This window comes from Oryza sativa, chromosome 7 (genome assembly GCF_034140825.1).
Source record: "Oryza sativa Japonica Group chromosome 7, ASM3414082v1".
Classification (NCBI taxonomy): Eukaryota; Viridiplantae; Streptophyta; class Magnoliopsida; order Poales; family Poaceae; genus Oryza; species Oryza sativa.
Window position 1 is genome coordinate 1,438,231 of NC_089041.1, and position 25,702 is coordinate 1,463,932.

The 25,702-nt window shown below is 44.7% G+C and overlaps 5 protein-coding genes across 5 annotated transcripts; all 5 read left to right on the forward strand.

Annotated features, from left to right (window-relative positions):
- Positions 1-5,196: 5,196 nt before the first annotated feature.
- LOC4342313 (pathogenesis-related protein PRB1-2) lies at positions 5,197-5,919 on the forward strand. The gene has a single exon (XM_015790662.3). The coding sequence runs from the start codon at positions 5,266-5,268 to the stop codon at positions 5,782-5,784; it is 519 nt and encodes a 172-aa protein (XP_015646148.1). The 5' UTR covers positions 5,197-5,265; the 3' UTR covers positions 5,785-5,919.
- A 3,862-nt stretch (positions 5,920-9,781) lies between these two features.
- Positions 9,782-10,660, forward strand: LOC4342314 (pathogenesis-related protein PRB1-3). The gene has a single exon (XM_015790173.3). The coding sequence runs from the start codon at positions 9,897-9,899 to the stop codon at positions 10,404-10,406; it is 510 nt and encodes a 169-aa protein (XP_015645659.1). The 5' UTR covers positions 9,782-9,896; the 3' UTR covers positions 10,407-10,660.
- A 6,143-nt stretch (positions 10,661-16,803) lies between these two features.
- On the forward strand, positions 16,804-17,634 carry LOC4342315 (pathogenesis-related protein PRB1-2). Its single transcript, XM_015790271.3, has one exon. It carries the CDS (start codon positions 16,878-16,880, stop codon positions 17,406-17,408), a length of 531 nt encoding a protein of 176 aa, XP_015645757.1. The 5' UTR covers positions 16,804-16,877; the 3' UTR covers positions 17,409-17,634.
- A 4,148-nt stretch (positions 17,635-21,782) lies between these two features.
- LOC107275384 (pathogenesis-related protein PRB1-3) lies at positions 21,783-22,320 on the forward strand. Its single transcript, XM_015790353.3, has one exon. The coding sequence runs from the start codon at positions 21,795-21,797 to the stop codon at positions 22,251-22,253; it is 459 nt and encodes a 152-aa protein (XP_015645839.2). The 5' UTR covers positions 21,783-21,794; the 3' UTR covers positions 22,254-22,320.
- A 2,108-nt stretch (positions 22,321-24,428) lies between these two features.
- LOC107276458 (pathogenesis-related protein PRB1-3) lies at positions 24,429-24,944 on the forward strand. The gene has a single exon (XM_015790916.3). The coding sequence runs from the start codon at positions 24,429-24,431 to the stop codon at positions 24,942-24,944; it is 516 nt and encodes a 171-aa protein (XP_015646402.1).
- The last annotated feature ends 758 nt before the right edge of the window (positions 24,945-25,702 follow it).

Genomic DNA, 25,702 nt, shown 5'->3' on the forward strand with positions numbered 1-25,702 from the left:
GCTCCAATTTAACCTGTTAATCGATACCAGTCCCAGGAAACAGTGCTGGTATCACAGGGAGACAGAATATCACAGCAACAGAGGTCTCTTTATTATAGAGTAGAGGTACAGTCATGTTGGGCTGCGGACAGATCCCGAGCTTACAACTGCATTACAAAAGGAAAACGGAAGCCAGGACTTGGACCAATCAACACAGGCGCGACTTGGGAACTAGGCCGAAACCCTAAAACTCATCGTAGCCGACTTGCTCCTAGAAGAACTCCTCATCAGCAGGATCCACTTCATCTTCTTCAGCAACTGGGGGGGATTATTTATATAGAGCAAGGGTGAGTACGGGAGTACTCAGCAAGCCAGGGGAAATAAGTGTTTAATGCAGGCTTCAAGGGAAGGCTGCTGTTTTTGCAATTGATTTTATTTGAACTCTTTTCTGAAAACAACTAAGTGCTTCTCAAACGACACGAATGAGACAGTGCATCTCGTCCGGTCGGAGTATGTGCAATGTATCAATCTTTAGGATTGCAACACGGTTGGCACCCGGCCAACAGCTTTTCAAACGGCCACCCGGGCCAACAACTTTTCAAACGGCCACCCGGGCCTAGCTGATCCCATCAGCTGCAGATTTTTCAAACATCGAACCCCTTTTCACAACAACAATTTCACAAGCAGTAGTCAAACAAAACTACGCTAGGAATCACCTCACATCCGCCCATGACCGTGGGCACGGGTGTTCGAACAGTTTAATGACCTCTGCAGAGGGGGTACACTTTACCCACATGACATTACTAACCCGGATCATCCAGCCCGTGGGGATCAGCCACGTCGGGAGACCTCCAAGCTTTCATGACAAGGCATTTCGAAAGCCGACACAGGTTTACCATATGCCGACGAGAGGGGTCCCAGACCAACAACAGGTTAGGTCCCAGACCATACTGTGCCAGGAAACCCAGGGGTCCTCCCCGACACCACCCCGGCGAATCCACATGTCTCTCGGCATCAAGGCTCCCCCGATTAGCAATTTACTCAGCCAGGGGCGTCCCATTCCACCCATGTGGTCGTACTTGTCTTATGTTCGGATGAAATTTCCAAGGAAACGGTCCTTAAGTGCAAGAGCGGGAAACCGTACACCCGGTACGTTCCCCGGTCCGCGGTTTTGGAAATTCATTTAGTTCGCAAGCACCGACCCAGGTGTCGGGTTTTCCAAGTCTTTTGTAAAACTCCAGTTTTACCCAAGTTGTTACTCAGATTTTAAGTTTGAGGGCGACCGTCGATACTTGCACAGAGTGCACGAGTATCAAGGCGCAACTGGGTGGTTACAAGGGGACATGGTATAGCAATTAACAAAGGAAGGATCAAATGCGACAAATTAGGTAGGTCCGCCAATCTGCCTTGCAGACGGGACAAACAGATTAAGTGCGATCCTATCAATGCATAATATTTTGCAAGCAACATAATTAAATTTCAAATATAGGCTCAAGATGTTCAAAGGTGGCTTGCCTTGCTCGAGATCTGGAGCTTGATCCTCGAAATCCTCGCACTGCGGGTCTTCGGGCTCCGGAACTACACGCGAAACGGAACAACTCAACAAACGGCGAAAATTAAGCCCTATTAGATAGATCTCGAGATTAGATCTCGAGATGTGAGGAATTTTGGAAGTTGAACGGAGTCAAACGGATTTACGGTTGGGAAGATATTGAATTTCTAAGATTATTGAATTTTTTATCTAAAGGAAAAGGATTTAATTAAATCCTTTTTGGAAAAGAAAAAGAAAAGAAGGGAGGGAGGGAATATAGACTTTTCTCGGACGGCTAGGGCGCGGCCCAAGAGAAATGGAGCGGTCCGGCCGAGCTAAATGGGCCGGCCGGCCCAAGGCGGCCCAAACTCGCGCGCGCGCGGGAGGGAGGAGAGAGAGAGCCGGTGGACCGGGCTCACCCCGCGCGGTCCCGGGTGGGACCTGCTTGTCAGCGGCTCGGCTCACCGTGCGGAGAGAGCACGCGACGCACACGCGCGGGCGGGGAAGGGACGCGGTGCATGCGCGCGGTCTGCGGTGGACGCAGGTGCGGCGGGCCCACGCGCAGCCTCACGGCTCGCGGTGGAACGCGCGCACGGGGAGGGACTGACCGGGGTCGGCTCGATCCGGTCTAGGCTGAGCTGGCGCCGACGTGGCGCCTACGTGGCGGCCACGTGGGCTGGTGGGAGGTAGACGACGACCCGGCCGCGAATGGACGGCGGGTGGCGGCGGCGAGCGGCGGAGCGAACCACGGTGATACAGGCAAAAGCGAGCACACCGGGCGGTTGCACGGGACGAGGGGAGACGAGCCAACGGCTCGGATTCGCCGGAGGTTGCTCGACGGCGGCGGATTGCGGCGGCGGCAACCGGCGGCGGGAGAGGAGGAAAACGGCAACGAGGTCACGAGAGGCCGATTCCCGGCGGTGAGAGCATCTACGCGGCTTCGGGAACTCGACGCTAGCGTCGGATTAGGCGGAACTACGCCGAGCGAGGCCGGCGACGAGCGGGTGCTACGGAGCTCGGGCGGAGACGGCGGCGAGCACACGGTGAGCGACGGCAACGGTCGGGGCGGCGCCGGCTAACTACGGGGAGTCTACTCAAGCTACTACCGAAAGCTAGGGGAAGGAGATGGAGCGAGGAGGAAGAACGGAGAGAGACACTACCGTGCGGGACGGGGCGCAGTGACGAGAGGCCGACGGCGCGGGAGTGATCTCTCCGGCCTCGGACCGAGGAAGAGGAAGAAGAGGGCGCGCCCGGAGTCCCCTTCCGCGTCCACGAACGCACCGGCTCTACCGGCGCTTGGCGATGGACGGCGGAGGCGAGGCAGAGCACGGGAGCGGCGGCAACGGTGAGGAGGCGAATGGGAGAGGAAAGGAAGGGAGGGGGAAGACGGGTTTAAATGGGCGGCAATGTCGGTTTGAGAGAGGGGAACCGACATGGGCGGTCAAGCCGGCGAGCTGGCGCTCCGGCTAGCGTCCAAAGCGGCGACAGGAGGTGACGCCGGCGAGAGGGGAAAAAGAGGAGGAAAAGAGGAAAAGGAGGGGGAGAAAGGGGGCTTGCCCCTTTGCCGATTCGGGAAAAAGGGGGAGGGGAGCGGGGGCGACGCGGCAGAGAGAGGAGGGGCGCGGCCTCCTTTCCTTGGCGGCTTGTGCGCGGAGTGGCGGGGGCCGGGCGGTGACGACGGCGATGACGGTGGGATGGTTTGGAGCGGTGCGACGACACGGGCGACAGGCGCGGGCTGGCGCGGCAGAGGGTGACGGCGGCGGCGACCAGGCGGTCGGCCACTCGGCACGCGCGCGCGGGAAGCAACGGGCGGCGCGGCTGGGCAGCGGGACCGGGCGACGCGGACGGCGCAGACGACGCGGCTCGGGCGGGAAACCACGCGGGCGCGCGCACGCGAACACGGCGCGCGGGAAGCGGCAGCGAGGGAGCAGAGAGGGAAGACTCTGCTCGGCGCGGGCGGCTCACGCGCGCGGGCAGAGCGGAGGGGGAGGGGCGCTCGGCACGACCCTCGCGCACGCGCGCGCGGCGCGCGGGCGGAGCGGAGGAAAGGAGAGAGAGAGAGAGAGAGCGCCCGGGAGAGAGGGGGCCGGGGGAGAGATGGAGATGGGCCGGGGGAGAGGGGAAGATGGGCCGGGGGAGAGGGGAAGATGGGCCGAGGGAAAATCGGCCCATCGACCCTGGGGGAGGCAAAATGGACTTTTGCGGAGGAATTTGATTTGGAGGGATTGGATTCGGAATTGAACTCGACGATAGAGCGGGGATTGAGATCATGAGATGGCACGGGCACTAGACAACAATCAAAGAAACAACTTTCGCAATTAGGGTTTTTAGGAGATAATTTTCCCGCTAGGCGCCACGACGGAACGGGCGCTACCCGGCATCTTTGTGGTAAAAAGAATAGATGCCAGTTCATAGTCAAGAACCGGCACCTAAAAATCAAACCGAGCCGGTCCTCAGGCAGATAGTTGGCCGGCCCCACAACCCACGAGGTGATAAGGCCAACACCTCCTCTTCCTCGATCTTATCTCCTCGTCTCTCACACCGCTCTCTCAGCTCTCCCTCCCCCCCCCCCCTCTCTCTCAGCGGTTTGGCGGAGGTGCTAGAGGTAGGAGGCGGCGGCTCGGTCGCATGGCGCGGCCTGGCCGTGGTGCCCTCCCTTTGCCAGATCTAGAGGGAGAGCAAGCTAGCAATATTATGAAGATTTATTTGTCTCTAGCATAGCTAGCTATCCCCTGCGTTTTATATTACAAGTCGTTTTGATTCTAGTCAAATTTCTTTTAATTTTGACTACGTTTATATAAAAATATAGAAAAAAATTCAATACATAACAGACAAATTATCAAAATAGATTAAAGTTTAGTTTTAACGAAACTAGTTTGGTGTATATGCAAAACTAGTTTCACTAAAACTTGGTATATATATGACAGAAGTTTTTTAAAAAAAGATATATATGACAGAGAATAATTAAACAAGTTGGTTCACCTGTCCCAGCTGCTAAGGAAAGTATATCCAGGTAACGTGGGAGATAATATTAAACTAGTGTGGATCCATGCATATGGCCAGTTTGCTACAATTAATTGACCACATACAATTGGTGGAAGGAAAAACTACTAGAAGCAACGTGACACTGCAAGACCAAGTCTAAAGTCTTTTCAACCTCCCTAGCTCGCTCGCATGCTGCGCGTACGTTGTAAAACGTACGGACAGGATTATACTACTATAATATGATCAAGTTTAACATAAGCATAATCTAGATATATACTCCCTTCGTCCCATAATATATAGGATTTTGAGTTTTTCTTGCACCGTTTCACCACTCGTCTTATTCAAAAAATTTGTGCAAATATAAAAAACGAAAAGTTATGTTTAAAGTACTTTGGATAATAAAGTAAGTAAAAAAATAATTCTAAATTTTTTTAAATAAGACGAGTAGTCAAACAGTGTAAACAAAAACTCAAAATCTCTTATATTATGGGACGGATGGAGTAATTAGTAGCATCGAATATCGTACGTACGTGCTACTTGAAAAAGATGTGGAAATTAATTGGAAAGTTCATTTGGGCCACGTGCCAAATACAAACAGTGCAATTAATTAGCCATGGTATTGCATGCAATCTTCGAGCTAATAGATGAGCTACTTGTGATATAACGACTATAAATACCTGATCAGCGAGCAACACATATCGATCAGCTAGCACAGCACAATCGCTTTAGCTACCTTGAGAAACTCTTCTGCATTGGATCGATCTGCAATAATGGCGCGGAAAGTAGGCTTTGTCCTGGTGCTACTGGCGGCGGCGACGCTCGCCATGGAGGCCGGAACGGCGGCGGCGCAGAGCTCGCCGCAGGACTTCCTCGACGCCCACAACGCCGCCCGGCGCGGCGAGGGCGTGGACCTCCCCGACGTGGCGTGGAACGCGACCCTGGAGGCGTTCGCGGAGAGCGTGGTGGCGAGCGCCGCCGCCGGCGGCGCGTGCGATCTCCGGCACACGTCGGGCAGCGGCTACGGCGAGAACCTCTACTGGGGCCCCGCCGGGAAGGCGTGGTCGGCGGCGGACGCGGTTGGCTTGTGGATGGAGGAGAAGGCGTCCTACGTGTACAGCAGCAACACCTGCACCAAAGGGGCGCTGCTCGACTGCGGCCACTACACGCAGATCGTGTGGCGGAGCACGACGTCGATCGGCTGCGGCCGCGCCGTCTGCAACAACGGCGATGTCCTCATCAGCTGCAACTATTTCCCGCCCGGCAACGTCCCCAACGAGCGCCCGTACTAGCTAGTAGAATTAATACTGGAGTAGATGCATGTACGTTAGGCGCGCATCAGATATCTATATGTAAAACATACAGAATACAGTACGTTATTCGTACTTAAGGAGTACATGATAAATAAAGGATTTGTTATGTTGAAATTCCTTTCTACTACTTCCTCTGTTTTATAATATATAAAACTTTCTGGCATTACTCACATTAATTCATATAGATGTTAATAAATCTAGACATATCTATATGAATATGGAGAATACTAAAAAGTCTTAATTACGTTATGAAACAGAGGGAGTACTTTTGTATGGATTTTATTCTCGACCTCGATCACTAGCTATGCAATAATTAATGTATCAAGAAACGTCGTCATATACATAGGGTTAGATATTTAAACCGTATGTGAAAATGGGGAAAAGGCTTACCAAATAAACATTATCATAGGCGGACTCTTAAGGATCTGCCTGAGGATAATCCCATTTTGTTCGCAGGGGCTTTACAAATATCAAAAGTTGAAAAATTCATTTTGATATATACCACTCTCTTGAGCTACGACATGTGGAAATGAATTTATTATTTGATGATATTAACATATGGGAGTACTTATATACCATTAAAAAGTTTTTTAGTGAAAAATTTTCAAATGTAACAATAGTATAATTATAATGTAATTACATTATAACTTATACTAGTATATACCTATCATAAAAGCGCATAGGTACAAGTGGTTAGCATAGCTATCGTTCAAGTCGAGCGTCTCGAGATTAATTCATACCACGCGCACAGAGAAAAAACACACGATTTTTCTCCTCTCATGTTACGAATCTTTGATGCATATCCGGTGGCGGTTGAAAATTTGAAAGCTTCCTCCTCTAATTTCTGTTGACACTACTCTAGCAAAACCGTTAACATACACCTAGCTAGCTTGAAATACAACTACACTATTTGGAGTTTAATCTACCTATTATGTTTCAACATACAATATGCGATGAATTTAGACTTGTATATCTCTGTGAAGTGATATCATACATATATTGTTAAATTTTTCAAAAGTGTATGACTATTTGGATGATATTTTGATCTTAAGAAGTCCTGAACAACATTATATTCTTTTAACTTATGATTGGAGGTATACTATATAAATATACCACTAACTTCAATAAATTTACGTACATAGGTTGGTTGATTTTTTTCCTAGTGGAATCATGTGTAAGAAAGGGGTGTGCTTTGCTACCCATTATTATCATCAATACTTGGCATGCCAGATTTTTTTTTCCAGATAGTGTGATATCGATATATATGCCAGAAAAAAAATTAAACATCAAGTTGAATCACCTGCCCAGCTAAAGAAAGTATATGGAGGTATAATGATGAATAGTAGCTATAAAATGGATGGTATTCAAGTTTGTAATAATTAAGTTTTAATTATTACAAACTTGAAAAATGGATTAATCTGATATTTTAGAAGAACTTTCATATATAAAGTTTTCGCACGAAACACACCGTTTATTAGTTTGAAAAGTATGCCACTTTAATCCAAAATTTAATCCATCCTTTTAAGCAGATTTAAACGGGGCCTAAGTGAAAACCTAATTTTATAGCTAAGAAAAAAAAAGCTTTAGCTATATGGCCGAGGGGTAAAATATTAGAGTGCTCATTACTAATTTACTGCTTGATATTACCATATACCTTGAAAAATAACTACTAGCTACTACCTCTGTCCTATAATAATTGTATTTCTAGGATTCAAATTTGTCCTAAAATAGTTGTCACAATAGAGTAGTAATTGTCTCATTAATCACTTCCCATTTAAATTTCTCCCTATTATACCCTCAACCACCCTTTCACTTTTATCTATACACCTTTTAAAGATGGACATTATAGTCTTTCTTCTCAAACCTTAATATATGCCAAACAACCTAAAATTACAATTATTTTAGGACGGAGGTAGTAGTACATACGTACAATTTAGAGTTTAATTTGTTTGTTTGACTAGTATGCATACATCAAATGTAAACGTGAAAGTTTGTGAAGTGATACCAGATATTGATCTATATTGTTAATTATTTTTCAACAAAATATATGATTATTATTTGGATTGACATTTATTATTTAAGCAACAAGCTTGGGGACATATTCCCTTATAAGAGACAAAGTAATATTTCCCCGCAATTTTGATAAAATAATATCGACATGCTATGATTTCTCAACTAGATAGACGTACGTGTAAGAATTGGTCAGTGGGAAATCGATTTCTAATCAAAATAATCAAGCGGATCAAATTAAGTCGATCCGGCCATGTACTTGCTGATGAACGTCACAGGGTAGCTAGAAAGGAAGAAAACGCGGCAGGAAAGCATGGTTACCCATATTCCAATGGACGCATATGCATTGGAAATTTGAATGGTTCCACCCATCTACTAGCCAGTGCACGTGTAACTTTACTTTTTATGAAAAAAAAATAGTGATCAAAGATAGAAATTTTTTTAGAGTTCAATCACAAATTTGTAAAATTCATCAACGTCTAAAACACCAAATTAGGTTCATTAAATCTATCATTGAATATGTTTTGATAATATGTTTATTTTGTGTTAAAAATATTATTATATTTTTCTATAAGCTTAATCAAACTTAGACAATTTTAACTAGAGAAAACGAAGATAGTACTGTTTATGGAACGACAAAGAGCAAAACAACAAGAAAAGCGTCCAAAGGAAGCGCCAAAAGTATCCAGCACCCGACACATCCTTTCCTAGCTGATCGACTCCACCAAAGATATACGGAGTATAAACTTCTCCATCATCCCACTCCTATTTTTAGACTTTTTGGGTAAGAGTTTTCTCATGTAAGTATTTGGTCTGTAGTACTCCATCCGTTTTATAAGTCGTTTTGACTTTGGTGAAAATCAAACTAATTTAAGTTTGATTAAGTTGTAGATAAATATAGTAATATGTGCAACACTAAATTAATTAGTTTTATTAAATTGATAATTAAATTTATTTTCATAATATATTTGTATTGGGTTGAAAATATTACTATTTTATTCATAAACTTAGTTAAACTTGAAGCAAATGACTTATAATCTGAAACAGAGGCACTAACAAGTTTTGCCACATTATCCACTTTGTTTCCCATGAGTGCTTTGTTCATGACTTTCAGGTCTTCTCTCACCTCTTCTCCCATCTCTTTCTCTTAATAATTAGGGACCAGTCCGCCGTATCGGCGTTTACCGTTTCTTCTTTGCCATGTGCTTAATTAATTAAGTCCATGGCTCGATCGAGAGCCAGTCCGTCTATAAATACTGCTGAAATTGCATGTATTAATCATCACCTCTGCTAGCTAGCTATAGCTCTAGTTGTACTCTAATTGCGCAGTCGATCGGAATTGTTTCACTACGTTGATTGAAAATGGTCCAATCGTTTAAAAAGCTTAAATACAACCAAATCACCTCATAAAACATTTTGCTACAGCGCATGAAACAACGGTTTTTGAAGCTATTTCACCGCATATAAAAATAATGTTTCAGCAAATAGCGAAAGGATGTTTCAATTCTCTGCAACATTTGATCTATACATAGTGTAACAATACGAATATACTTGTTGAAACATTATTGGTGAAAAAAAAATGAAACGGATTCCTGTTAATAGAGTGTTTCCGTAATATGTGGCAGATTTATTGCAACAGTGCGTGTGGTGGGGCGCGTGGTGGACGGAGGCGCGGTGCCCCATTTTTTTCGGCGCGGAGGCGCGGGCACCCGATTTGAAGAATTTTCAGACATTCTGGGTAAGAGAATTTGGTCTGTAGTAACAAGTTTTGCCACGCATATTATCCACTTTCCCATGAGTGCTTTGTTCATGACTTTCTGGTCTTATCACCTCTTCAGCTCTTCTCCCATTTCTTTCTCTTAATAATTAGGGACCAGTCCGCCGTATCAACGTTTACCGTTTCTTCTTTGCCATGTGCTTAATTAAGTCCATGGCTCGATCGAGAGCCAGCCCGTCTATAAATACTGCCGAAATTGCATGTATTAATCATCACCTCTACTAGCTAGCTATAGCTCTAGTTCTACTCTAATTGCGCAGTCGATCGAACGTACACTGCCAATCAAATCAACTGCGAGCTTGCAATGGAGAGAGGAGCGAGCTTTGCAGTGGTGATGGCGGCCATGGCGGTGGTTCTGGCCACCACATCGACGGCGCAGGCCCAGACCACGGCGACCGACATCGTCAACATCCACAACGCCGCCCGGAGCGCCGTCGGCGTCCCGGCGCTGTCGTGGGACGACAACCTGGCGGCGTACGCGCAGGGCTACGCGAACCAGCGCGCCGGCGACTGCGCGCTGCGGCACTCCGATCGCAACAACTATCAGTACGGCGAGAACCTGTCGTGGAACCCCTCCGTGCAGGCGTGGACGGCGGCGAGCTCCGTCGACCAGTGGGTGGCGGAGAAGGGCTCCTACGACTACGCCAGCAACAGCTGCGTCGGCGGCGCCATGTGCGGCCACTACACGCAGGTCGTGTGGCGCGACACCACCGCCGTCGGATGCGCCGCCGTCGCCTGCAACGCCAACCGAGGCGTCTTCTTCATCTGCACCTACTTCCCCGCCGGCAACGTCCAAAACCAGAGGCCGTACTAGCTACCGTATACGTATACGTACGTAACGTATTACGTATATGCTATGGTATATATATTTTGCTACTATACTTATATATTGTTTGTACGTAATCGATCTATAGATATATATGCGCATATATGTGCGAACTATATTATATATGTATGTTCGTATGTATGTATGCATATCTGCATGCGTATATAAGTGTGTGTCGGATGGAATAAGTACATCATGATGCAAGCGTATTGAGTATATCTATACAGATACAAATATATGTATCCGGTGTGTATTTTTATTACAAATTACTCCCACCGTCTCTAAATATTTGATGCCGTTGACTTTTTTTAAACATTTTTAACCGTTCATCTTATTAAAAAAATCAAGTAATTGTTAATTCTTTTCCTATCATTTGATTCATTACTAAATATACTTTTATGTATACATATAGTTTTACATATTTCACAAAAGTTTTTGAATAAAACGAATGGTTAAACATGTTTAAAAAAATTAATAGCGTCAAATATTTAGGAACGGAGGGAGTACTAAATAAAGGGGTGTTTGATTTTCATCACCTAAGGTTACTGCATATATTTGATTCGATTATATGAAGTCTTACGGACTGGTATAAATATATTATATGGAAATAATCATATTTATACATGGGATACTATTGTTCTTACACTGATGGAGAAATTATCTTTGGTCAGTCGACCAGATTTCACAATAGTCCCGGTTGTATTAAAAACCAGGATTAAAAACATCTTTAGTCCCGGTTTGAAAACTCCAGGTACTTTTCAATCTTTAGTATCGGTTGATGTTACCAACCGGACTAAAATCTATCTTTAGTCCCGGTTGGTAACACCAATCGGGAAAAAAGATTCCCATATGCTTTACTCCTGGTTGGTGTTACCAATCGGGACTAAAGATAGCACCAACCGGGAAAAAAGATCGACGCGGAGATCGGAGAGGCATGCGCGATCGGATCGAGGTATCTCCTTCTCTCCTTTAACTCCTCTCTCCTCCTCTCTTCAACCTTATCTCCTCTCCTCAACCTTATCTCCTCCTCTCCTTTTAACTTCTCTCCACAACCTTATCTTCCTCTCCTTCTTCTCTCTAACAGGCTGAGGGCGGTCGGGCGCGGAGGCCCGGCTGGCGCGGCGCGCGGTGAGGCGGCGGCAGCCGGCACGAGGGCGGCGGGGCACAGCGGGCCGGCCGGCCGGCGAGGCGGCGGATTTTTTTCTTTTTTTTTTAGAATCTAAGATTGTTGTATGATGTATTTGATTGGATCTGAGATTGTTGTGTGATGTATTTGATTTGTGTGTGATGTGAATATTTGATAATTTTGTAGAAGTTGTGATGTAATTTTTTTTTGAGATTTTGTGATGTATTTGAGTATTTGAGATGATCGATTGTGGATTTGGAGGCAATTTGAGAATTATTGATTTGGGATTTTGGCGACGGGATGGGGGTGAAATCAATATATATTAAAAACAATGAAGAAAATAAAATAATAAAGAGCAACCAGATTAGTCTTTTTAGTCCCGGTTGGTGTTATCAACAGGGACTAAAAATGGATTTTTACTCCCAATTTTTTCACCCGGACTAAAGATAGCGATCTTTAGTTTCAGATTTGTAGTCCTGGTTGGAAAACCGAGACTACAGGGGGTTACGAACTGAGAGTAAAAACCCCTTCTCCACCAGTGTTAAAAAAAATTCATGGGATGTACTATACGATCCTATCCATATATTGTAACATTTCCTATAGTCCAAGCACAAGCAATAAGAATACAAAATATTTTTTTGGGTTTTTTAAAATAAAAACTGAAAATTCATTTTCACGGTGTGTTCTTTAAATGAGACGTCTATGAAAATCAACTTTTATGTGCAGTTCGAAATTCATCCGCGCAAATCCTTGATTTTTACATGCCCTTGGTTGTACATAGTCACAGGTGGTTGGAATAAATGCCGCGAAAACAAGTTACGGACCATACTTACAAACGTTTTGTATACTACTGTTAAAGAATTACGAATAGTACTATTATATTCTTTTATGATCAGAGGTGTACGTACTATAACACCGTACATAAGTAACTACAATAACTATTACTACTTAAAAACATATTTTTCCAGTTCCCAGACGAACGACGACGGCTTCGCTTGCACCCCAACAGCGATCTTCACAGACGGGCGCGCGGGCGGTCCGCCTGAAAAGATCATTTTCCCATGCGGAGAGCTAGACGCGCTGCATGGGAAAATACATAATTTTCCTGATTTTTGTCCTAGCTTGCGGACACACTCGTGTGTAAAAGGGTTGTGCATGCTTTGCTACCTACTAGTATTATTTATCAATACTTGACATGCCCGATGTTCTTTTTCCAGATAATATTGTGACATGGATACATGCATAGGCCAGAAAATTAAACATCAAGTTGCTAAAGACTAATTGACTAAAGTAACGTGTGCCAAGCTAGACTAAAGTAGTGTGGATCCATGCATGCATATATGGCTAGTTTGCTACAATTGACCACTTATAATTAACTCTAGTTATATTTAGTAGTTAGGATTAAGAACTACAAGAGGTATAAAACAGTACAAGACCAAGTCAAAGTCTTTCCAACCTCTCTCTCGCATGCTGTACGTACTATAATACCGTACGTACGTCTTCGTGAGTTAGGTAATGCGGCTACACGAGAGAAAAAGATCAGGAAAATCATTGGAAAGTTCATATTGCAACGTGCCAAATATTAATATTGCCTCTGTCCTCAACGATATGTCTTGTGCCCCCAGCTGGGCATATATATATAGGATATATGATCTTAATTTTAAGAGTAAATTTCATAAAACTACAGATACTTTGCACAATCTATCACAAAACTATATATTTTAGAACTAGTTTCACAAAACTACAGATTTAATGTCTTTGTTTATCACAAAACTACAGGTACTTTGAATAATATATCACAAAACTACAGATTTAAGAACTTGTTTCACAAAACTACAGGTTTAATATCTTTATTTATCACAAAACTACAAATCTAGTGTCCCCATTCTCACAAAACTACACCTTTTAGCATTGTTAAAACGTGTAGTTTTGTGAGAATGGGGACACTAAATCTGTAGTTTTGTGATAAACGAAGACATTAAATGTGTAGCACTGTGATAAACGAATACACTAAATCTATATTTGTGTGAAACAGGTTCTTAAATCTGTAGTTTTGTGATAGATTGTACAAAATACCTGTAGTTTTTTGATAAACGAAGACACTAAATCTGTAGTTTTGTGAAACAAGCTCTTAAATCCGTAGTTTTGTGATAAATTATGCAAAATACCTGTAGTTTTGTGAAATTTACTCTAATTTTAATCTTGAAAGAAGCTACAAAATGGATGGTTGTGATTAAGCATAGAAATGATCCAATAGCTCCTTTATTTTTTGTATGTTGAGCTATTGGCTATAGGATACATAAATAAGCAAGAAAAATAAACATCAAGTTGCATTCACTACCTGCCCAGATGAAGAAAGTATGCAGCTGTGTGCCAAAGACTATAAGGCACAGTGTGAATACAAGCATGGCAAGTTTGCGACAATTGACCACTTAATTATATTTAGTGGAATTAATTAACATCTACTAGAAGCAACGTGACAGTGCAGGACCAAGTCTAAAGTCTTTCCATCCTCTCTCGTAATCGAGCTAAGCTATACTAGCTCTCATGATTTAGCTGCTATAAATACCTCAGCAAGCAACAAGTACTCAGCACACCACATATTAGCTTGAGAAACTCATCTGCTGGATCGAGCTTCTCTGTTAATTAATGGCGTCGAAAGCTTTTAATTATAAAAACTTTTGTGAAATATGTAAAATTATATGCGTACATAAAAATATATTTAACAATGAATCAAATGATATGAAAGAATTAATAATTACTTAAATTTTTTAAATAAGACGAACGGTCAAACATGTGCTAAAAAGTCAACGGCGTCAAACATTTCGAAACGGAGGGAGTACCTAGCTAGCTTGAAATACAACTATACTATTTGGAGTTTATACTATTTAGAGTTTAATCTGTTATGTTTTCAACATACAATATGTGTTGAATTTAGACTTGTATATTTGTGAAATGATACTCATACATATGCTGTTAAATTTGTCAAAAGTGTATATGACTATTTGGATGACATTTTGATCTTAACAAAAAAACCACAAATATTAGGGAATGACCTAATATCAAATAATTAGAAGGGGTGAGGCTTCGAACATAGGTTAGTGTCGGTGACATGGGACCGGGGGTATCGTGACTAGAGGCTTGGGCAGCCGCGGTCACCCACGTGGCCTGACCCCCTCGGGGGGGTCGGGCCCGAGGGTGACGTGGCCACCCCTCCCACTGTCTCCCCGAGGGGTCGGGCCGCTCCCGTTTCGGCCCCGAGGGCTGCGGCGCCCCGACCCCCTGTGGTGTTGGCGTCACGTGTGTGGGTTAGGTGAGCACAGCGGCGCTCACCTAACCGCATTTATAGCGGGTTGGACGAGCGCATCACGCCGCATTTAATGCGGCGCAGCGCGCATTTATCCGGTCCGTGACCAGTCGCGGTGTGTGACCGGTCACAGACCGGTCAGATCGCGGGTTAGGTGGCAACAGGCGGCCTGTCACACGCCTCGCCCCGTCCCGTCGGAATGATGAGAGCCTCCAGGCACTCGTCCCTAGCCGGAGCCGGCGTGCTAACTCCTGGAGTTAGCACGTCAGTCCCAGCCAGATTCATTCCAGGCTTCATCGCAACCATGGCAAGGAAGTCATTGTATGAAGAAGGGCAGACGTGCGGCATGCTAAACTGACACGCGGTGGACAAGAATGACCGGTCTGTGACTGGTCTGACGCCAGTCACGTCATCGGCAGACAACCGTGCTCCCACGTTGCATCTGCTTCCGGCGGAGTGGAGGTAGGTATGACCCATCCCATCGGAGGGTCATTCGGACAGCGGCCATTGCAAATCTCCACCCATTAATGAAGGAATGACAGGGTTATCCCCTGTGTCAGGCAAGTGACGGCGCTGGGCCTCACTCAAGGACAAGCTGTGATTTAGCTTCTAGGCGAAGGCGCGAGCCAAGTTTTGGTCAAGATAGGGTGGGTCCCCACCCAAAAGAAGAGTAGGTAGAAGTGGTGCATGTGGTATCCCCTTGAGATATAAAAGGAGGACCTTGCCCACCAAAGGAGGGGGGGACTGGGAGACGACTCTGAATGTACCTGAGACGTAGAGGAGAGAAAAAGGAAGAGGAGTTCTAGAGTTCGAACTCTCTTGCTCTCCGGTTCTCTGTAACCCCTTCACACACAGATCCACCAGAACACAGGAGTAGGGTATTACGCTTCTCAGCGGCCCGAACCTGTCTACATCGCCCGTGTCTTGTGCATTTGCTCTCTCGCGAACATTCCACAGATCGAGGGTTAAGAACTTCACTTAGCGCCCCCGGCCGAACCGGCAAAGGGGGGCCTGCGCGGTCTTCCGGTGAGGAGCCCCACGCTCCGTCAGTTAGCTAGCTCACCACCTTGTGGAGCTAGCCAGAAGACCTCTAGATGTTTCTCATTTTGATCTTAAGAAGTCTTGAACAACTTATATTCTTTAACTTATGATTGGAGGTATATACTATATAAATATACCACTAAATTCAATAAATTTACATAGGTTGCCTGATTTTTTTTCCCAGTGGAATCATGTGTAGAAAAAGGCTGTGCTTTGCTACCCATCATTATCAACAATACTTGACATGCAAGATTTTTTTTCCAGATAGTGTGATATCGATATGTATGACGTACAGAAAAGTAAACATCAAGTTGATTCACCTGCCCAGCTAAAGAAAGTATATGGAGGTAACGCGCGCCATGGTATTAAAGTAATTTGGATCCATCCATGGCCACCAGTTTGCTAGAATTGACCAATTAATTATAATCAAAGCAAAACGTGAGAGTGCAAGACCAAGTCAAAGTCTTTCTAACCCCTGTCGTATTAGCATCATATCGTCGTCGTATGTTCGTGAGTAGTACGTTGGGCACACTGCTACTCTAAAAGTAAAGATCGATCAGGAAAATAATTGGAAAGTTCATTGCCACGTCCCAAATATATACTCTCTTCCCCCGTTTCAAAATGTTTGACACCGTTGACTTTTTAGCACGTGTTTGACCGTTCACCTTATTAAAAAAAATATGAAATGTGTAAAACTATATGTGTACATGAAAGTATATTTAACAATGAATCAAATGATATGACCTAAATTTTTTTGAATAAGACGAATTGTCAAACACATACTAAAAAGTCAACGGTGTCAAATATTTTGAAACAGAGGGAGTATATTGGTAGTGCAATCAGCCATGGTATTGCATGCAATTGATGCAATCGATGAGCTAAGCTAGCTCTCCTGATTCAGCTATAAATACCCTCAGCAAGCAACACACATCGAAGTACAACACACACATTAGCAGCTACTCATATAGCGCTTAGCTTAATTAGCATGGCGCAGAAAGCCTTTGCCCTCGTGCTGCTGGCGGCGGCGACGCTGGCCATGGCGGCCAGCACGGCGGCGGCGCAGAGCTCGCCGCAGGACTTCCTCGACGCCCACAACGCCGCCCGGCGCGGCGAGGGCGCCGGCCTCCCCGACGTGGCGTGGAGCACGACGCTGCAGGCGTTCGCGGAGAGCTACGTGGCGCAGCTCGCCGCCGCCACCACCTGCAGCCTCGCGCACTCCAACAGCGAGGACCTGGGCTACGGCGAGAACCTGTACGGCCCGGCCGCCGCCGGCAGCAGCGCGGCGACGGCGGCGGCCGCGGTCAGCAAATGGATGGAGGAGAAGGCGGACTACGTGTACAGCAGCAACACGTGCACGAGGGGGGCGCTGCTGGAGTGCGGCCACTACACGCAGGTGGTGTGGCGGAGCACGACGTCGATCGGCTGCGCGAGCGCCGCCTGCAGCAACGGCGGCGGCGTCATCATCAGCTGCAACTATTCCCCGCCCGGCAACTGGCCCGATCAGCGCCCTTACTAGCAGACTATATATATATTTTCTAGTAACTATATATAATTAAGTGAGTACTTAATTTAGTCAGATATATATCTATGTAGCCGGATTGTGTGTGTGCGCGCGCCTATATATGTCTACATATATGCATGTACGCATCATCAGATATGTATATGGAATAAACGACGTCGCTGTAAAATATATATTGTAAATTATTCGTACTTACTATGATAAATAAAGGATTTTGTTACTATTTCGTCTGTCCTAAAATATAAGCATTTTAATAAACCAATCTAATATGTTTGATAAATGACCAACTTGGCTTTATACGTGCGTGCAGACACGGTTGGAAACATTATATCATAGACTGACATTAGTGTCAGCGATATGCATATCATAATTAATTAAATGAAACGAATTGAACCAAATGCCCACAAAGCATACAAAATATTTCATACCGCCTAAATTATCGTGCTATCACCCGACGCTTCAACAAGCACTCGCTCCGTTTGTTTTCATGTTTTCTCCCTCCATGTAATACAAGGATGATGTGGCTGTTGTTATCACCGATTGAGGAAGTACTATTATACTTGCTCTAACTGATACATGAAACTTGGTAGCCTTGGTACCTGGTACCTATGTGTACTAGCTGATACTTGGGTACCAAACCCTGGTACCTAGAAACCAAGCCTAATACCAGCAGGTAACATCCGTGATACCCCGAGATATCATGCCCAATACATGGCATCAGCCGAGGATGGCATACCGGTAGACAATACAGATGAGCATCAAAGAGGTGATGAGAAGTACCTTGTGACCACCCCCTGTCCGCTTTGTCAACTCCATGCCTAGAATGACCGCCTCCGCCGTATCACCGGTGCCTCAGACCTTGTCCCCCTCCGCCCCGTGTCTTCCCTCTTCTTTCTCCTCAACGATGACAACAGTGACCTCACCACCGCAATAGCCTCACACTTTATTGACCTCACCAATTCTGATTGATCCGTGTGACCTCGTCGGCATCCATACTCTCACTAGGGCCTCTCGATCTGGTGTAGGAAGAGTGATTGGTCCTCCGGCGATCGGAGAAAGGATCGATGTGAATGGGGGAGTATGAGGAGGGAGGAAGGAGAAGGACAGAACGATTGGTTGAGAGAAAGACGGTGGATAAACGGATCTACATCGATGGAATATAATGGTTCACTATTAAGGTATCCTGTCCCTAGACTGTATCCCGGGCAATAGTATTTATGATATTGGAATTTCCTTCTACTGCTTTGCATGATTTTTATTTTCGAACTCAAGCCATGCAATAATATATCAAGCAAGTTATACAGTGTTAAACACCGTGTTAGAGTATATGGTAGATAAAATTATAATACAACATTGTTTTGTATCGAGACATTATATACCTTCTTAATAGATTATTTTGTATCTTCCTTCTCTACCCTACTTGCAATTGTACACAACTATTTTTGCATGTGAATGGTGCCCTATTTACACAATCGTACGAAACCCACTTGTTACTTAGGGCCGGATTTCCACATGTGTCTATGGGCAGCCTAGAGAAAATCATTCTAACATATATGTGGTCCTTTCAAGGAACCACAATCGAGAAACGAATAAAGCTTTGATAAATTATCTCAGATAGACGTCTTAAGAAATCACCGAGGACAATCCTATTTTCGTAGAGGCTTTATAGAACAATACCGCTTCCAGCTTAATTTGTTGATCCCTCGAGGGGATTATTGCATGTCACCTCAATAGTCATAAAAGATTAAAAAAATAACAAGATATATTAATATGAGATATATAACTCTTAGAAAAAACATGTTCAAATTCAACTTCTAAGAATTTGAACGAGCTAGCATGTATTGCCAGTTTTTTAAAAATGTTTTGTGGTTTTTATGGATGTAAGAAACGAGGAAATATTCTCGAGAGATAAAAATCCATCTCCTTTTTATCTCTTCTCTTGTACCGATCGACTCACTTTCTATGATAAAATGGGCCGGCCACCTAAAATCGTCATTCGGTGGATCAATCTGAAGTCTCAAATTTGAACAATGCAACGCATCCCTTTATCTACTCACACGCAATACACCATGACTTCAGATTTGATTTTCACATTCTTTTGATTAATTACCGCCCACCGATCGATGTGTACTTTATTGTTTTATATATATATCAGAGTAGTTGAATAACCCGAAAGTAATTGCAACTTGATTGATACATCACTTTCAGAAAGAAAAATAGCAGATCATATAACCTGCTAACCACTGCAGGTTCCAAAAGAGAACGTGTGTATCCCATTTGATAATTTCAACCTCCAACGTCATTCATCGGAAACATTGAAGATTACAGTTATATAGTCCTGGTGCCCATAGTAATTAACTAGCTAGGCAGTTTGTCTTACAAGAGATTAATTAGCTAGACAGTGTATTGGGTTTGACAATCCATCCAGCCGTAAACAAATTAACTTTAAAAGTTAATACGTAATTAAAATCACGTGCCATATATATACATGGACCACTTCATACATAGTTTGGATTCCATATGTGGGATGCCTGATTTTCTGAAGTGTTTCTACTGGAGTCTGATCAAAAAGGTTTTTGTTTGGAGAGTTCGCTTATGCATTGTGTCCGTCAATGTTGTACTACCTGATGAGGTCATCATCACCACCAGGAATATGACCATGGTTACAACATATATTCATCAAACAAAGGTGCATTTTTTTCTTCCTCGCTTATTATACAAGCGAAATTTACTTTCTCGCTGGAGATCGAATTTAACCAATGCAGCCCTACTCGGAAAAAAGAACTCATCGAATGGTTGACGATGCAGCGAAATATAATTGTATTGTTTTGTGGATAATTTACAAAGACCCGGGTGTATATATTTATACCCTTGAGTTGATACAAGAGATCAGACATGAGACAAGACTCCTAACAAGAAAAGGAAAATAACTAATTTTGCCTATTTAAGAGATATATTAACTATATGAAACTGCCTTACCATGGTCTTCATGATTTCTCGAATTCAGCTTGATCTTGAGAAACTTCCATCTACCAATCGATTTCTTTCCTTAACTGAATTCTCTAAAGAACCGTATCAAATTTTGGTGTTAACACAATCATAGTTTAGAGTGTGGTTTTGCTTAGATTATTTCGGCCATTACAATTTCGCCGTTCATCGGTTTGTGGAACCTCAACTTCGAGTTCTTGATTAATCATTTATCTGCAATTGAACTATTGTCTTTCTTGTTTTTACTTGTGTTATTCGATTCGCGTGCAGGGATTAGCCTTCTCGGCGAGGTTAATCGAGTTTCGGTACGGTTGATAACCAAATGATACTTGGTGCAGCGATTGCAGGGCTCGGATCGTGTGTGTCAAGTTAAAAATCGATAGTTATCTTCACCTGAACAGAATATTGGGCAGTACCCGTTGCCATCACTACCCCACATTTTGCCAAAACCTGTTGCAGACCAGTATAAGCCCTCTCGGTGTCTAGATCTGGCACTTACGAGCTCAAGGTTACCAGATATCTGTTATACTGAAAACTAAAGAGATTTGTAATCTTGTACAAAAATAAACCTTTCATCGATGATAGTAATTAAATTTGCCACAAGTGTTAAAACAGGGTGATTTCAGTTATTTAGGTTTCGGTTCAGACCTTTTGTAATTTCGAATCGCTCGGCAAGCAACTATCTAGCCTGAATTTATTGGATTTTCTTGTGAATTTGGTCAAAATTAATTGAAATTCAGTTAAAATTTCAAAGAATTTCGTGAAAGATGTTATGAAAATCCCAAAAATCATGAACTTTTGGTGACCACCAAAATGCGGTCTTTCATGAAAAGTGTAAACCGTGGGTGACCACCGAAATTCGGTGATCATCCGATCGAATCGATGATCATATCCAACTTGGCAACATAAGCAGATTGGTTTATGTCAGGACGATGACGTACGTACGATACATAGAGATTTCAAAATGGCCGAGGATATATACCATGCAAGTCTGTCTGCTGAATTGACGTTAGTTTACCTTGTCTGCTGGATCGGATTGACCGTTTCACCTGGTATCATCATATTCCTAACCAGTGTGCATCGGTCGATGTCAGCTCGAGGTTTTTGCAGATTGAGAGACTACCAGAGAGCATCATATGTTTGTATAGTACTTAATTATTAGCCGTACGTGTTGAGATCACCCTGTGATCATATCGATCCGCCTATAAATACTGCCTAATTGCATGCGTTAATCTCATCACCCTCTTCTCTAGCCATCTGCATACTGGAGTCTAGCTAGCTAGCGAGAGATATATAGCTTATTAATATCTTGTTGTAGTAACAATTCGTGAAGAATCAGCCATGGAGAGATCAGCAGAAGCAAAGATGATGGTGGTGGCCATGGCGGCTTTCGCCATGATTGCCATGGCCACCACCACGACGGCCCAAGAATTCTCGGCAAACGAGAAGGCGGTCTTCGTCCAGCTCCACAACAACGCCCGGGCGGCGGTGGGCGTCGGGCCGGTGGCGTGGAACGACGCGCTGGCGGCGCAGGCCCTGCAGCACGCGCGCTACTGCCAGACGCAGCACATCCCGGGGCCCTACGGCGAGAACCTGTGGTGGAGCTACGGCGCCGGCACCACCGGGACGCCGGCCGACGCGATGAGCTACTGGGTGGGGGAGAAGCCGTACTACGACTACAGCAGCAACAGCTGCGGCGGCCGCGAGTGCCGCCACTACACGCAGGTGGTGTGGAGGCGCACGGCGTACGTCGGCTGCGCCCGCGTCGCCTGCAACACCAACAACGGCATCGGCACCATCATCGCTTGCAACTACTACCCGGGTGGCAACATATACAACGAGAGGCCCTACTAGATAGATAGATATCTGCACATGTCATGTTGCCCTATCTATTATGTAAAATAATGATGTAGTATTCTCTACGTGTGTGTATCCAGTAGTGTGTAAACGTATGTATTTTTTTACATAAATAATAAATAAATAAGTACGGATTTGCTAAATTAATTGCCCAGGAAAAGTGCATGTTGAAGTTAAAAGTAATTGCTTGAAAATTTTGAATCCTTCGGTCCATTCTGTGGAGCGTTTATTTTGCATCAAACGACAAAATGATGGGAAAATGGGAGCCCGTAGACAAATAGCACCAATTGATGGACCCGTAGCACTATCATCGATCCGCTTCCTCCCCATCGGCGCGTCCCTCTTGCTCATGCAGAATCCGCTGTCGCCGACACCACAGAGGTGGACGGTTGTAGCCCCTCATTGCACCCCTCGCCTACCTCCCAGACCACCACCTCAAACCCCTCTTGCCGTCGCTGCTGCCGCACTCGACCACCCACTCCTCCCCCACCTCACAAGGCGCCACCCCTCTAACCCTATCGATTTACTCTCCTTCCCTAGCTCAATGCGGCGTATCACGGGTGGTAGTGGTGCTACCACCTTCCTGTACCGACTCCTAGAGGACATGGCCGCCGCCTTCCTCAACCAACTCTGGAGGGCGCTGTGGCATTCCTCCCCTAGCTCGTGGAGGTTACCGTCACATCCTACCAGAAGTGGATTCTAATCCCTCGAGGGGGATATCCCCTCGTATACATTTTTCTTCTAAATTCAATGCAAATAGTTGTGAAAAATTCTGAAAGAAAAATGACAATGTAGAGTATAATGATACCTATTAGTCCATCAAAATTCAAGTTCAAATTTGATCTACACATCGAGAAACAAAAAAGACAAATTTAGATATAAACAGTATGCTACTATTCATACGCTGAATTTGAATTTTTTTATATCTCGACGTGTGAGTTAAGTTTGCACTTAAGATTTTGTGTAGTTGTCTATATGTGTTGTATGAATGTTGTCAAATTTTTTCAGAATTTTTCATAACCGTTTAGATGGTTTTTAAGCAAATGAGGAACATCCCCTCGAGGGATTAGAATAGTTTCCCCATCCTACCTACTGTTGTTGAGAGAGAGAGAGAGACGGAAGAAACGGGGCTATGAGTATGACAGCTAGGCCACCCTAATTTTAGAAATATTTATGTAATTAAGTTGTTGACCGATTTTCACATGGTTAATACATCATCACATCTGTGTCAACAAGGACTAAAACAACCTTGTTGTTGAACGTGGAGGTAATTCGTCTAGTTAAGAAAGTTCATGGTTGAAAACGTTTGGTTGTGAGTTGTGACGTCCCAGAATAATTGGAGGGAAAAAAAAGCAAAAATAGGTAGGCAGCCGTGCTATCGATTATATATATAAATAATTTATTAATCCTTTCATAGAATATATTCCACAGAATAGATGATATATGGTAATAATTTAATAAAACTTTCATACAATAGAAGGTTTTTGCATACGGCTAGAACCAGTTTTACCATGCGGTTGGCGGGCCCGCATGCACGAAAAGGTCTGCAGAAATCACTATTTTTTTTAATTTGATCAAAATTTATTTAAATTCAATTAAAGGAAAGAATTTCGTGAAAAATGTTATGAAAATCCCGAAAATTACGAAATTTTGCTGACCAAATTTCGTTCTTTCTCTGAAAAGTACGTGTAAACCGTGGGTGACCAACGATCATCCGATCGGATGATCCAAGTCGGCAACACGGATCGGTGTATGTGAGGACGATGACGAGTTCTACACATAGGGATTTCAAAATGGCCGAGGATATATACCAAGTCTGTCTGCTGAGAATTGACGTTTAATTACCTTGTCTGCTGGCTGGATCGGATTGACGCGCGCGTTTACCGTTTCACCTGGTATATCATCATATTCCTAACCAGTGTGCATCGGTCCATGTCAGCTCGAGGTATTTTTGCTGAGAGACTACGTACCAGAGAGCATCATATGTTATAGTACTTAATTATTAGCCGTACGTGTTGAGATCACCCTGTGTATCATATCGATCCGCCTATAAATACTGCCTAATTGCATGCGTTAATCTCATACTGGAGTCTAGCTAGCTAGCGAGAGGTATATAGCTTAATAGCTTGTTGCAGCAACAATTCGTGAATCAGCGAGGAGCTGAAAAACTGAATGGAGAGATCAGCATCAGCAAAGATGATGGTGGTGGTCATGGCGGCTTTCGCCATGATTATCATGGCCACGACCACGACGGCGCAACAATTCTCGGAAGACGAGAAGGCGGCCTTCGTCAACCTCCACAACAGCGCCCGCGCGGCGGTGGGCGTCGGGCGGGTGGCGTGGAACGACGCGCTGGCGGCGCAGGCCCTGCAGCACGCGCGCTACTGCCAGACGCAGCACATCCCGGGGCCCTACGGCGAGAACCTGTGGTGGAGCTACGGCGCCGGCACCACCGGGACGCCGGCCGACGCCATGAGCTACTGGCTCGCCGAGAAGGCAAAGTACTACTACGACAGCAACTACTGCTCGGCGGGCGAGCTCGGCTGCACGCACTACACGCAGGTGGTGTGGAGGCGCACGGCGTACGTCGGCTGCGCCCGCGTCGCCTGCAATACCAACGGCATCGGCACCATCATCGCTTGCAACTACTTCCCGCGTGGTAACATGAAGAACGAAAGGCCCTACTAACGCGATAGATATCTGCATGTCATGATGCCCTATCTATTATATATCTAAAATAAAGATGTAGTATTGTACTGTCTAGCTAGTGTGTAAACGTATCCAGTAGTGTGTAAGCGTATCATTTTTTTATAAATAATAAATTTGAATTTTTCAGCCCATTCTGTAGCGTTGAATTTGCATCGAACGGAAAAATAGTGAGAAAATGGGAGCCCGTAGACAAACAACACCGGTTGGTAGGTCAATAGCACTATCATGCGCTTCCTCCCCATCGGCGCGCGCCTCCCCCCACCACCTTGCTTCTACATAATTTTTATCGCCAACACCACGGCGTTGGTAGCCCCTCGTTGCCGCCTTCGCCTTCCTCCTATAGACCACCACCTCAACCCCCTCCTGCCACCATCTCACATAGCGCCGCCCCTTCTACCCCATCGATATCCTCTCCTCCCCTAACTCAATGCGGCGCGTCACGGGTGGTAGTGGTACTGCCACCTTTCTGTTCCGACTCCTAGAGGACATGGCTGCCACCTTCCTTGGCCAACTCTGGAGGGCGTTGCGACATTCCTTCCGTATCTCGTGGAGGTTATCGTTACATCCTACCTACTTCTGTTGAGGTTGAGGTTGAGAGAGAGAGAGAGGCGGAAGAAACGGGGCTGTGAGTATGACAGCTAGGCCACCCTAATTTTAAGAATATTTATGTTATTAAGTTGTTGACTGATTTTCACATGGTTAATACATTGCCTCATCTGCGTCACCAAGGACTAAAA